Source organism: Terrapene carolina, unplaced genomic scaffold, assembly GCF_002925995.2.
Source record: "Terrapene carolina triunguis isolate 2854851 unplaced genomic scaffold, T_m_triunguis-2.0 Scaffold95, whole genome shotgun sequence".
NCBI classification, from domain to species: Eukaryota; Metazoa; Chordata; order Testudines; family Emydidae; genus Terrapene; species Terrapene triunguis.
In genome coordinates, this window is record NW_020664446.1 from 31,503,727 (window position 1) to 31,516,674 (window position 12,948).

The window sequence follows — 12,948 nt, forward strand, 5'->3', positions numbered from 1 at the left end:
CAATTTCCAAAGCCAAGATCCCTAAGGAAAAATGCCCTATGAGCAGCATTCTCTCTTCTTTACTGAGACAGCTGAAGTTTGAGTAATTCTCTACTCAAAGCCATCACCTTGAACTCCACCCAAAAATATATTGGCAGATAGTGTGGATTCTGGAACACTGGCAGTAATGTGTTTCCTCTGTGAAACATAACCTTAAATAAACAGGCAGTCATGTTCTGCACTACCTTCAGTTTTCAAATGAGCTCAGTATATAGCCCCATGTGCAGTGCATTATAGTAATTTAATCTGCCATTGATAAAGGCATGCATAACTGTATCAAGATCTGCTTCCAAAGGGCACTTCTTGAAAGTCACATTTGGAAAAATGCACTTTTGACCAAAGCTGCTACCTCAGTATCCAAGATTAGCCCAGAATCTTAAAAGGACAAATACCTGCCCTTAATCAGGGGTGCTTATATTAATTGATAATGCTTCCCCCACAGCATTCAAGTTATTTCTGTCTTGTCCAGGTTGAGCCTTATCCAACTCGCAGTTCATATAGATAGTGGTTCACTGTACAGGGCATCATCAGCATGTTGAATGCACCATTGCCTTTGTCCCCTCACTTAACTTCTTAACCATCTCATAACACACACAAATTTAATTTAATCCTGTTAATGGATTGGTAATGGTTTATTTAGCAGAGGCCTCAGAACAGCTTCCTTAAGGATAGCCAGCATGTTGCCTTCCACCCTTAGGGAAACATTAACTGTCTTCACCAACAAAGATATTCTAGCACTTCCATGTATCACCAGTGAGAAAGGACATGGATCTGATTTGGTGACTGCTGGCTAAAACTTACAAAGAAAACTTGGTATATGTTCCCTTGAGATAATTTCCTGATCCACAGTGGTAAAGAACTCACTCCACATTTGAGCAATTTGTTTTCTTCAAAGTAACCTGAAAATTCTTCACATCAAGAAAGACTTTACTGTTTTCTTAAGTGGCAGCAGTCCAAATTAACCAGACTGTCAACCACTCGGAAGAGTTTCCCTGGGCAAGACTTTGGATGCTGTTTTGAAGGTGAAAACTACTTTCTTCGCTTTCTGCACAACCATTGTTGTTATTTATTATTTTCATTATGGTAGCATCTACAAGCCCCAGTCATGAATCAGGGTCTCATTTTCCTAGGCACTGTTCAAACATATAACAAAGAGACAGTCCCCGTCCTGAAGAGATTACAGTGGCATAAGACTTCAAAAAAGTCTTTTTGGCAACTGGTCACTCAGCAAGAGACTTTTTCATTGATGCTCAAGTAGTCTCCCCTGTCATTTCACCTGTTACAGATTATCTCTAAACCAAGATGACCCAAGAGGATAAAGACAGCAGCGAGGAGATTTAGATGCCACTATGCAGATATTAGAAAACAAAAGTTAATTAAACTATCGCTAGCTCAGTCAATTGGTTGCGGAGTATTTTCTTGAAGATCTTCTGGAAATTCCTCAGTTCGATCAATTTTTGAGGGTAGACCATCATGACAGGTCTCTTGCCCCAACAAAAGAAAGTGCCTAACTTCAAATGAAGACTATAATAGTCTATTCATGACAAAAATGTAATAGCCAACTCCATTCAATTGAATCCCAGCCCAGATTCCAGATCCAGTGTGCTCATTTCCATTCTTAGAGCCAACAGTCAGGATTGTGGCTGTCAGCCATGAAATTCCGAGTTGATTCAGAAGAATCATCATCTGTTTGAACATTTGAAGTCCCCATGACTGGTCGGTCTCAGCAACTCCAGCACCTCTCTATGTGAAATATGTGCATCGAGCCAATCTGTATGCTAATACTAGCCCCACCTTAGCCCCATCTTGGGATTCACAGACAAGACTAACAGATCTAATTTGGGAGTTGGAAATTTCCCATATGTGAGGTCAGAGTTCATAGCCTCATGCTGAACCATCAAATTGTCTGGAGATAATTGCACCAGCAACATTAATAGAAAATATTTCTATATAAAATGTTCAACATACTGGCCATGCAGGAGGCATATAAGAGTGCAGGGAGGGTCATGGTCAGTCATGTCTAGATTGCAAAAGCCTGGGACTACTACAGAGGCTTCAGAATTTAGAGGGAGGGGGGCACCTCACATGGTACTCAAGCACCCCTTCTAGCTGATGCTCAGACAAGAATCCAGGGTGAGGAAGTAAAGAAGGAAATAGGAATACTCAGAATTACCCTTGCTCTTGAAGTGAAGAAATAAAACGAATCTTAAAAACCACAGATTATGATTTATTTGTATTAAATTAGTGCCTAGAAATCCCAACTAACAGGCCTTGTGCTAGGCAGTGGATGCACACATAGTAAAAGAGAGCCCCTGCCCTGAAAAGCTTGCAATCTAAATAGAGAAATCCAGATAAAGCACAAGAATGAGGAAGTATAATTATCCTGGATGAAGGTGTATGCTGGTTCCATAGAAGATTAGCTTGTTCAGCAGAAAGTTGCCCTACATTCGAAGAATCCCATTTCCTTTTCCTGCACAGAAAACCAGACAGACTTGTAACTGACATTGCATGGTGTGGAAAAGGAGGAGTGTGTAGTCCACAGTGCTGGACTCTTGCTTCCTCTTTAATCTACATCCTAACACCTACCCTCTCTCTTAATGGCAAAAAAAGCAAACAATATTCAGTCAGCTCCAATTAACATAAAAATCAATGACCACATTTAAATGTTGAACTCTTTGGAATGGAAAGAATCTCTTTCTCTCTTTCTTCGGTGAATCATCTAGCATACATTTAGGTGCTATAAATTTACTAAATCATGATACCTGTTATGTGGCAGTAAGGGAGTATGAGCCTCAACAGGTCACGCAAACCAGCTGTGCCCTGGGCTGACTGATCCAGAGTCGCAGAAGTGGTGTGATAAGGGCATCTTCTTCAGCTGCACATATGAGAGGTGTAGCGCAGGTAGAGAGTTCATGTAATGAGCTTCCTGTTCTGTTGAAGGAGCCAGCATGTCTCCCAACACCACCACTGACACTCCTTGCTGCTGGGGTTGGAGTAATCCTATGTGATTTGTAATGGATCAGGATCAGATCTCTTAACCAATGGTATGGAGGTGCATTGTCTTTTGGAGCTGTGCAGCCCTTGTGTGTCATGAAGCTCCTGCTGCCTCTGCTTTGCAAAAGCTACTAGGATTTGGCCGTATGAGTTTATTTTAATCTTCGGGTTCTTCTCACATAAACATCCTATATAAGCTTCACTTTTGTGGTTTATAGTGGCACTATACCTATAAAAATGTAGGTCCTCATCCTAAAAATCCATATATATGTAGTCTCATTAAGTCAATGGGATGGCTTCTGTGAATAAAAGATGCAGTCTTGGGCCCTTATTTGGAAAGTTCAGGATATATTATAGCTTAAGTTCTGAGATAAATTAATTTGAAAACAATAGTGGATAATACTTGGTTCACAAGGATAAATGGAATTTTTTTTATCTAATAAGTGGGCTATCAGATAGTTGAAGAGTTCTTTCAACAGTGATGCATGTATTTTGTTAATACAAAGTTAAAGATCCTTTGCTGCTTTAGAGGAAATGGTGACTACTGAAAAAAGAATGATACATTATTTCTCTATGTAAATCTTTAGTTTATTTTGATCAACCCTTTGGGGAGGAGGAATTACATAAATAGTGAAATTATGTATTTTTAAAATTCTCCTACTGTTTTAAGAAATAAATTTTTCATCTATTTATCAAAAGTTGGATTTGTTACTGCAATTGTTAAACAAAACAATTAATGTGACTATTGAAGCGTATGTATTTTAGTTTTCTTGCAGTTTCAGTAAGTTTAAAAATTGCTTCATATCTTTTAATATAGTTAAATTAATTTTGAAGCTTAACTTTTTAGATTTAACAGACAAGTTTTCTTATTTTCTTTTTCATTGGGGATGGTAGTTTGTGTTGTTTTATTGTTCTTGTGATTGGCAGTGAAAGCCTTATTTCACAGCTTGCAGTGAGGAACTATTGGGTAAAGGGTGGTGGTGCTCCACAAGCTATAGTCAAAAGCTGTCAATCAGAAGCCCACATAGGCTACTTAGAGAATGGGTTTTCTTACTGACTTCTCCAAATGTCACCTCATGCTGTCTTTGATTGGCACTGCCTGGCAGGGAGGATGGATGAATCTGTCACCGGCTGGTTAATTGTGTTGCTGGTCTTAGCCTGACATCAGGTCTTTGACTCTTAAGTGGCTCAATACAAAACAAATTAGCAGATTGTAGTCATATTTCTCATTCTATATGCTTTGACTTTGTTGAATGCAGTCCATAAATCATATTGACTGACACCCTAGTGAATGATGAAAGCTGCTTTTGAGACAGCTAGCATGGATGTAGAAAGCAGTACCGTGAAGGTGCCATGGAAGGATGCATATGGCTGACCCTTTGGGAATTTCCTAGGAGCCAAATGTCTTTTTACTACAATTGTTCTTAAGAGAAAAGCTTTTGGGTACTACAGAAAGGATTTAATATGTCAGCAGATTCTTTTTTACAAGCTCCTTTGAAATATAAGAAGTTTGTCTAAGGGTTTTCTCTTTTTACAAACTTGTATTTCAGCAAAATGTAAAGGGTTGGTAAAAGTAGTTAGCTTTAAAAAAATTTAGCAGGTGTTTTTGCTTATAGAATAGGGTCCTTGTTTCCTGACATTTGCGTTGGTGAAGTAAAAGAATATGCTTAGTAGATAGCGGCAATTATAACTTGTCTGAAGATGAGATGGTAGTAGTTTCTTCATAGAGCTCTGCAATAGTAGAATGCAATAAAACTGTTGAATTTATGCATGACATCAGATATGTTTATTTAATTTACTTGCTTGAAAGAGTAACTTCGAAAAACCTCAAACTTACAAATGCTAAATAGTAAGAATGCTTTAAAATTAACTGAACTAGTTTTATTCTGAAGTAGTAGTACATTATGATAATATTCATGGACCCGTAAGTTTACTTTTAAAAACATCTATTTTGAAAAATATTGAAAATAGGGATGACAAATTGTTACGTTATATAAGTTGGAATATGAATATAGTCAGACCTCATTTATCAGATATGAATTTGAAATAATGTTTCACATTTTCTAAAAAAATTACTTGAATTTTTATTTTATTCTCCTATGAATAAGTGTTATAACCCTGTGCATTTTGAATTTGGAAATACTGAACATTGCAAAGTAAATCTATAAAGGAGTTTAAATTAGTTTAGTAGAGTAATAACTCAGATTCTTGTGTGTGGAAGAAACGATAAGTTTAATAGATTTAGCCTTACTTTTTTTTAACATAGACTTACAAAAACCTAGTGATCTCACTGAATAGTTGTAAATTGTGTACAGTAAACTCCCCCCTTATCACTCCTTGACTGTACCATGAGAACAATAAGCCTGTAGTTCAAGTGCATAGTTGGGAGTAATTTAAATTTTAGGATGTTTGCATTTTGTCATTTAAAATAAGCATTAAATGAACATATATTGATACTTATTTTAAAAAGTCCAACAGAATTATTTCATATCATGTATTTCTGTATTGTCACCGTTATCTTGTGCTCCAGTGCTATTGATACATGCCAGTTTACAACAATTAAGTTCAGAAGTTTGGTCAGAAAGGTAAAATGGAATCTTTTGTTTATAAGAATACACACTATGTTTGCATATAAAATAAATTGAATGTTAAATTTTTTCTTGACAACCTATTAATCTGCTTATACTGTTATTACATTATGGTGGCAGCATAAATAGGACATGGAGCTGATTTGATGGAGCAGTACATTAAACTGAAATGCACTAGTTGTTCCATTAAATCAAAATGACATTTCCATTAAGTATCTCAAACCTACTACATTGTAATTAAATGAATTGTGGCCCATTGGTTATCCTCCTCCCCTTTTCCCCCCCCCCATTCATATTGATGTTGTTTTGCTTGGGGAATAGAGCTGCATGTCTCCCAATGTAATTACCATTGAGTTTGGGAGACTTTTAAGCATGCTGTTCTTGCATTGTTTCTTACATTCCTTGTTGGCAGTTCATCTGTTTTGGTCAAATATGTTATTTGCTCCTGCTTTACTTTTTTAAGGCTTTCAACTAAGAAATTGACATTTTAGATATGAAGCTCCTTACAGTTCAAGGTGTCCTAATGCTAAAGATATATTAGTGAAAGTTGTTGGAAGTTCCAGTTTGACATCAGAACAGAGTGCATAATGTAATATCCATGAACAAAAGCAGGAAAAGTTCAAAGAAATTCCAAAATGATACATTGTATTATGTATATATTCTTTTGATAAATTCAATTATAACAGTAAATTATGAAAGCAATGCAAAATATTTAGGGCCAGATTTTGCTCTCTGATATTCATAAACATACAACTCTTATTGAAATGAATGTGTTGTACTTACATAACTAAGGGCAAAATCTGTCTCTTTATCCTTTAGAAAATAGTCTTAATTATTTTTTGGCCTGTAATTAAAATTACAGTAATAATTTAAAAGGTAAAGTTATTTATATTGCACAAGGTATACTAAATCATTTCTCCTCTATAAAAATATGGTATATTAATACTTGAGCTATGTTACAAAATAAATTATATCATTAACTGAGATCATTACATTAAAACATGTTTATTTAAAGGTACATTAAACCACAAGTTCAGTAAAGCATAACATTACAATTTAACACAAAGATTTCTATGTTTTAAAAATATTGCAACATTATGGGTAAAAGATAGTCTAGTGAGATAGTCATAATGAATAATTGTTTTGAAATTTCATCTTAATTGGTTATCCATCTGCAGTGCAACTTTCATATTTGGTTTTAAATTAACATTTGATTAAATAGTTTAGCATGGTCATAGCTAAATTGTGCTTTGTTTTATTAATCTCTTGCAACAGTAAATAATTTCTTTTGAAGGATTCTGTAAAAATTGTAATGAAAATGTAAATAACTGGATTGTGATTAGAAAATTATTTCTGTTTTGTACAGCAGAGGGCCACTATTCATTTTGTAGGTAGTTGATTTCCATGGACCATTATTTGACCTGTCAAATACTTTAAAAGTGTATGGACAGGCTTGAAGTTCGAAAGCAGCAGGTTTTTGGGCTGGAAATCAACAGTTTAATATTTCTGTAATAATGAGCTATTATAGTAAAATACCCAGGTAAAAGCAAATGTTTTGATTCTATAAAGGTATTTGTCTGTTTTATGGTGTTACACATATGCAATGTGTCAATTTCCATTCCAGTTTGCATTGTGTTCAAAAATGTCGTCATAAGGTTAACAACATATTTCAGCAACGAATATTTTTCATGATACTCTTCCAGTCTATACTCTTGAAAAATATTTGGATTTGTCTATGAGTCCAGAAAAATTACCAACTCTTGCTTAATACATATTTGGGTTGTGTTTAATGCTCCTAGAGATTTAATTATATTCAAAACTGATACAATTGCATCAAATACATTTTCATTAATCATTCAGTGTCTATTCTAAGTGTAGTTGTATTAAGAATTTGTGTGTGTATATAAAATAAAGTAATACAGGCCATTATCTGGTGGTATATAATTTGCTTGCTATCTTACAACGTGTTACCCTTTTTATCAGGGAAAAGTGGCCCAGACAGCTTGCATGTCAGCCTGCCAACATCTTTCAACATCCCTGATGCAGATGCTATTGGACAGTGAGTTAAAACAGATAAGCATGGGAGCTGTTCAGCAATTTAACTTAGATGTCATACAGTGTGAATGTAAGTAGAGAATTCTGAATGTTACAGTATTTGTATGTTTCATTATAACTGCCATGACACTAAAAAAAATTTCTTTATCTAAGCCAAGTAGTGATCCTCTTCTATAGCATACAAATTCTTTGTCTTTTGCTTATGCTTTTATTTAACCTATATTTTAAAGTACGGTACCATTTTTGGTTATGTAGATAACTGTGAGAATAATTTTCCAAATGAAGTTAAATTATTTAAATGAAAATATTAACTTATGACATCTCAATTTTTTAAAGGGTATTAAATATTCAGGACCCAAAAATGCTGTCAGTTAGATGGTTTTAAATAAAGACCCTGAATATTAAGGCACCTGGAAAGCTTTTTAATGAAACTAAGCATTGCTTAGATTGAATTGTCCTTCTATTGCGTCTTCTAGTAGCATAATAATCATTATGTAATACAAAGCTATAATCTACCATAAAATTACACACAAAATACTATGTTAAAAGAACATTAAGGTTTCATAGTCAGCCACTGAAAACTTAGGAAACGCCAGAATAGAGGTTGCCTGTGCAACCTTAATTCAATCCCCTTGTGCATCTGCATTATGATACAGTCTTTAATTATATGATCACATACTATTTTTTCCACAGGCCCTGCCTCATTCAATGCACAAGATGGATGGTGCTCAATTAATGAGCAGCTGTTAAATATTTTGTCTGAGTGTTCAATGTGTGACCCCAGACCTTATTTACCTTATTTACTATTGAAATCTTGCTGTAAATACAGAATAATAATTACCTCATATGCTTTCTATGGTACTCATTACTATACTTAGCTGAGTGCTTCACAAACATTAATTAATTAATCTTCACAACATCCCTATGTCATGAGTGGATATTATTCCCATTTTACAGATAGGGAGCCGAGGCATAGAAAGAGTAAGGTCAAAAGTCTGTGTTCCAATCTAGTCTTTTTCCTCTCCCACCATCTGGCTCTCTCTTGTCTCTTCTGTGTTCAAGTCAGGCAGCTTCATCCTCCAGGGTGCCTGGGGGAGGAAGCACAGGAGAAACAGTCTCCACGCTCTCAGTTCTGGTGTTAGCCTATACCCCAGCCCAGAGCAGTTGACAGCAGCAGTTGCAGGGTTAGAGCAATGTTCAGTTGCTCTCTAGGGATGTTGCATGCCAGTCTGCTCAACACTAGGAGCTGTCAGGCAACCAAGGAAGGAATTTTTAGATAATTTGGGTGCTAATCTCTTAAGAAGTCTTTGCAGAGAACATGCAAACTGAGTTTTTTTTCAAAGGCTTATTACTTGGCTAAATTTGGTCAGACTTTCACAGGAACATCAAAATGCACATCTTGACACACACCCCGCCCCTATGCCAAATTTTAAATACCTACCCCAAAGCATGGGGGTACTAGAGCTTTACAAAGGAAAGGTCACCACATTTTTTTTAAATGTCAAAACCTATTTTCCCTAGCCTTGTTCTCAAAAATGGCTGAACCATTTTGGCTGAAACTTTCAAAAAAAAATAATCAACTTGAGGTATTTTCCAACTTGGAAAATTCTAGCCCAAATAGTAAAAGTTTGGCAAGTTATAAACTGAAAACAAGATCTATAATATGTATGTTAATAACAGGCGGTGCTACCAGCCCTGTCGATAATAAAATGTAATGTGTATGGCTTTATGATTCAGAAGTTGGAGGCTATTTTATGATGTCTAGAGTGATATTTACTATGGCTGAAAGTGTTGCCTAGGGAACCATTACATATAGTAGACTGGAAGTTCCAACCATTCAAGAGAATACATTAGAATAAACAGAACTGTACTGTGATACATTTCATATTCCTGAGAGGAAAGACCTTACTAGAAAGTGTTTTTGTTATGTTCATTATTAGAGCCCCATGATTTTTTTAAAAAAATTGTGATTATTTGTTTGATTTTTGGGGAAGTGTATTTCGTTTTATTATGGGAGGTCCTGAGGGAATGGGAGGGCAGGGGGGCCCTGTGTGGAGGGTGGGTTCTGACCCTGGGGACTGGAAGGCCTTGACCGGGGAGTGGGGGGAGAGGTGCAGAGAAAGGCTGCCTTGCATTCACCGCACAGCAGCGGCTCTTGTCCCATGGGACATTCACTGGGCGTTCCAGCCTAGCACCTGGGGGCACGGTGCTGCTCAGGATTGGCCTGGCCACCTTGCGAGCTGTCACACAAGATTGTAGCACCACTCAGGTTTGGCCCATCAATCCTCTGTCATGACAGAGGGACTGGGGCCAAGTCTGAGTGGTGTTGCAACCTTGAATGCCAGGTTACAACGCCCAGAGCGGGAAGTCAGGCCCGGTCCTGTGTTGGGATATGTTTTTCATTATATTTCTCTTTGCAGGTTGTTTTGTCTTTTATTGCATATTATTTTGCATTTGTTAAAAACGCACAGGGTGCTATTCATTATCTCAATCATCTTCTGCTTACCCAAAAACTGGCTGTAACAAGCAAAGCATAGCAATTTACTTTTTGTTAGAGAAAAAAAATTAAACATAGATTATGCTACCAACAAATTAACTCTTATGATAGTTCAACATAGTAACAAAGGCTAAGGGCTGTCCCTCAAGTATGGGTTCACCTGAAGCCCACCACTGGGTATCTTCTCTGGCACTTTTGTGGAATTTTTCAATTCTTTCACTTTTTTCTCTCAAGCAGTGAGTTAACTAAGGCCTCTGCATAATCTAGCTCCAAGTCAGAATAGTCTTGCTGCTTTCATTATTATTATTATTATTTATTTAATTATTTATTTATGCGTTTATTTATGCATTTACGTCGCATTAAAGATGTACATGGCACTTCGTAGAACAAATAATAACAGATTCCCTGACCAAAGAGCCTCCAATCTCAGGATTCTCGTCCTGCAAATCCTTCCTCATGAATAGCTCTTACCCATGGAAGTAATCGCATTAAATCAATGGCAAAAGAGTTTACAGGATCAGGCCCAAATTAAGACAAGAACAGGAGTAGATGCCAGTATATTGGGGAAGGTGATAGAAGTTTAAAGGGCAGACAAGAAGACAAGTTCATGGAGTTGCTTGAGTGAGTAGTGCATGATCTTAAAGATTGCAGTCTTATACATCATGTTGCTGAGACTACAGTTTACTTTGCCTTCTTAAATAAATGTGTTCGAGAAGTAGTTTAAGGGCAGGGTGATTGGGTTCAAGAAGCTGGAAGGCCTGGTCATGCCTCCAAAGCACTGACAGTGCCTCCATGATAGCGTGCTCACACCTTAGCATTCCAAGGTCTATGTTTTGCTTAGTGCTCCTTCACTTCCCTGCAGTGACTTACAAGTATCCAGAGCTGCAGGGGATGGCAGCCTCCACTGGGTTTCTAATCCCCATCCTGCAAGCAGGGAATAGGTGGGCAAGGACAGAGGGTGGGCAGAGCCTTTGTCAACCCCCAAACCCCACCAGCCTGCCCAGCTGAGCTGGTGCAGAGGAGGTAATCTGGTCCAACTATAGGGCTGGCACAAATTACTCCCATTTGCTCCTCTTCTCCTCCCCTCTCCCAAGCAAGGGGGAACCAGGGACCAGATTATGACTCTGGCACAATAATGAATAATGAAAAGTGTTAGGCAACCTTAACTACAGCCCAGGCATTGCTAACAGCTCTGCCTATAATTCTGATACAATTAATACATATGTTTGCTATGTATAAATATGTTAGAGTTTTATTTAATTCTTTGAAAAAATTCTTCCTCTCCATCCCTTCCTGAGATAGTTATTCATTTTCTGGCAGCATCTTTGAGGATATGCTGTTTACAGCCAGATAATTATGTGGTTTATGACTATAAGACTCAGCATGTATGTGTAAAAGTGATACTTGTCCATGTGTACCACATTAACTTCACACTCCCTTCCTTCCTAAAAAGTTGTACCTGAATATAAAGACAGATTTAGTAGGAACTCCAGAGCCACTACCATATTGCTCATTGCTCAAATGCCCTGGGGTTGGCTGAAGCAGTGATGTAGCATTACTTTTTCTCTTAGACACTTGCACAACATAATGACCTGTTCATTGCTTGAGACCCAAAATCTAATCCTGAATGTGGGTTTTCTGCCCTCTATTAGGTTGAGAGGGAATGCTTTTCCTTTTCCGACTTTTACTCAGGATAATTAATTTACATTTTCTATATTTCTAGAAATGAAATTAAACTGTAATAATCTTCCATGCCCATGGTTTTATTGGCCTTTCTTTTAGATTTCATTATATGTTTCAAAGAGACTTTTATAGTCTACCTCCTGAATATTATCCCAGCAGCAGCCCCTCCCTCCTCAGGCCATACAAGGAAAGTGTGCCATGATGTCATAGAGAAGGTAGGGTTCCAGTAAACTGTGCTATAATCTTAGCAGCTCTCTAGTGAGAATGCTCTAAGTGACTTCTCAGTCACATATAACTTTATTGTTTACTTTTTCCTAACCAATTGAAGGATTTTGTTTTTCATCAGGACTATGTCTCTACAAGTTCTATCTTTTTTGCTATCGTCCTGCTCAAAAACATGAGGTTAGAATGTTTTTACAGTGAGAAGTCTGATTTTTAATTTTCCCATAACTTAAAATTAGCCAAAAGGATGATGCTCTAAGTTTCCCCCCAAAATTAATTTAGCATATAGCAGAGACTAAGCATGGAAAATTTCAGAACAAAATGTGAATGTTTCCAAAAGTTGTGTGTGTGTGAGGTGAGGGACCGGGGGAGTAATAATTTTATGGAAACTGTTTTCATGCTTAACTATAATGGATAACCCCAGGTGCCGTGTAGCATTTTTTATATATATATACAACTGTTGGTAAAATTTTAACTCTTTGTGCAATGTTTTTAATGTAAAGTATAACAATTTCTCTGCAAATATATTTGATCAAATATTCAATATTTCCTTTGAAGTGTTTAGCTACAGCTAAATAAGAGTTTATGTAATGTTTGCTGAATAAGTATGTTACAAAAAATACCATCTTATAATGTGCAGAATAAGGGGTAGGCACCATAGTCTGCCCAAAGATTGCTTTGTTGTTGGAGATTCATTCATAAGGTCTGTCACAGTCACATTCCAGACATCACTGTGCTGGCTGTGATTTATGTTCTTGCTCATCGCCCTCATCCAGCTTTATTCTTTGACATTTTTGGATTAATGGCTATGACAGTGACATTTCCATTAGCACTCGGGATGTGCAAATAATTCACAAATGGCAGGTAGCT

The 12,948-nt window shown here is 36.8% G+C and overlaps 1 protein-coding gene across 2 annotated transcripts in view; it reads left to right on the top strand.

Annotated features, from left to right (window-relative positions):
• EXOC6 (exocyst complex component 6) overlaps positions 1 to 12,948 on the top strand; it is a 185,393-nt gene that overhangs the window by 130,340 nt on the left and 42,105 nt on the right. For both annotated transcript variants that reach the window (XM_024192625.3, XM_026650928.2), the window contains one exon: positions 7,605 to 7,746. In XM_024192625.3, the coding sequence (XP_024048393.1) occupies positions 7,605 to 7,746 (142 nt within the window). The remainder of the gene's footprint in view (positions 1 to 7,604; positions 7,747 to 12,948) is intronic.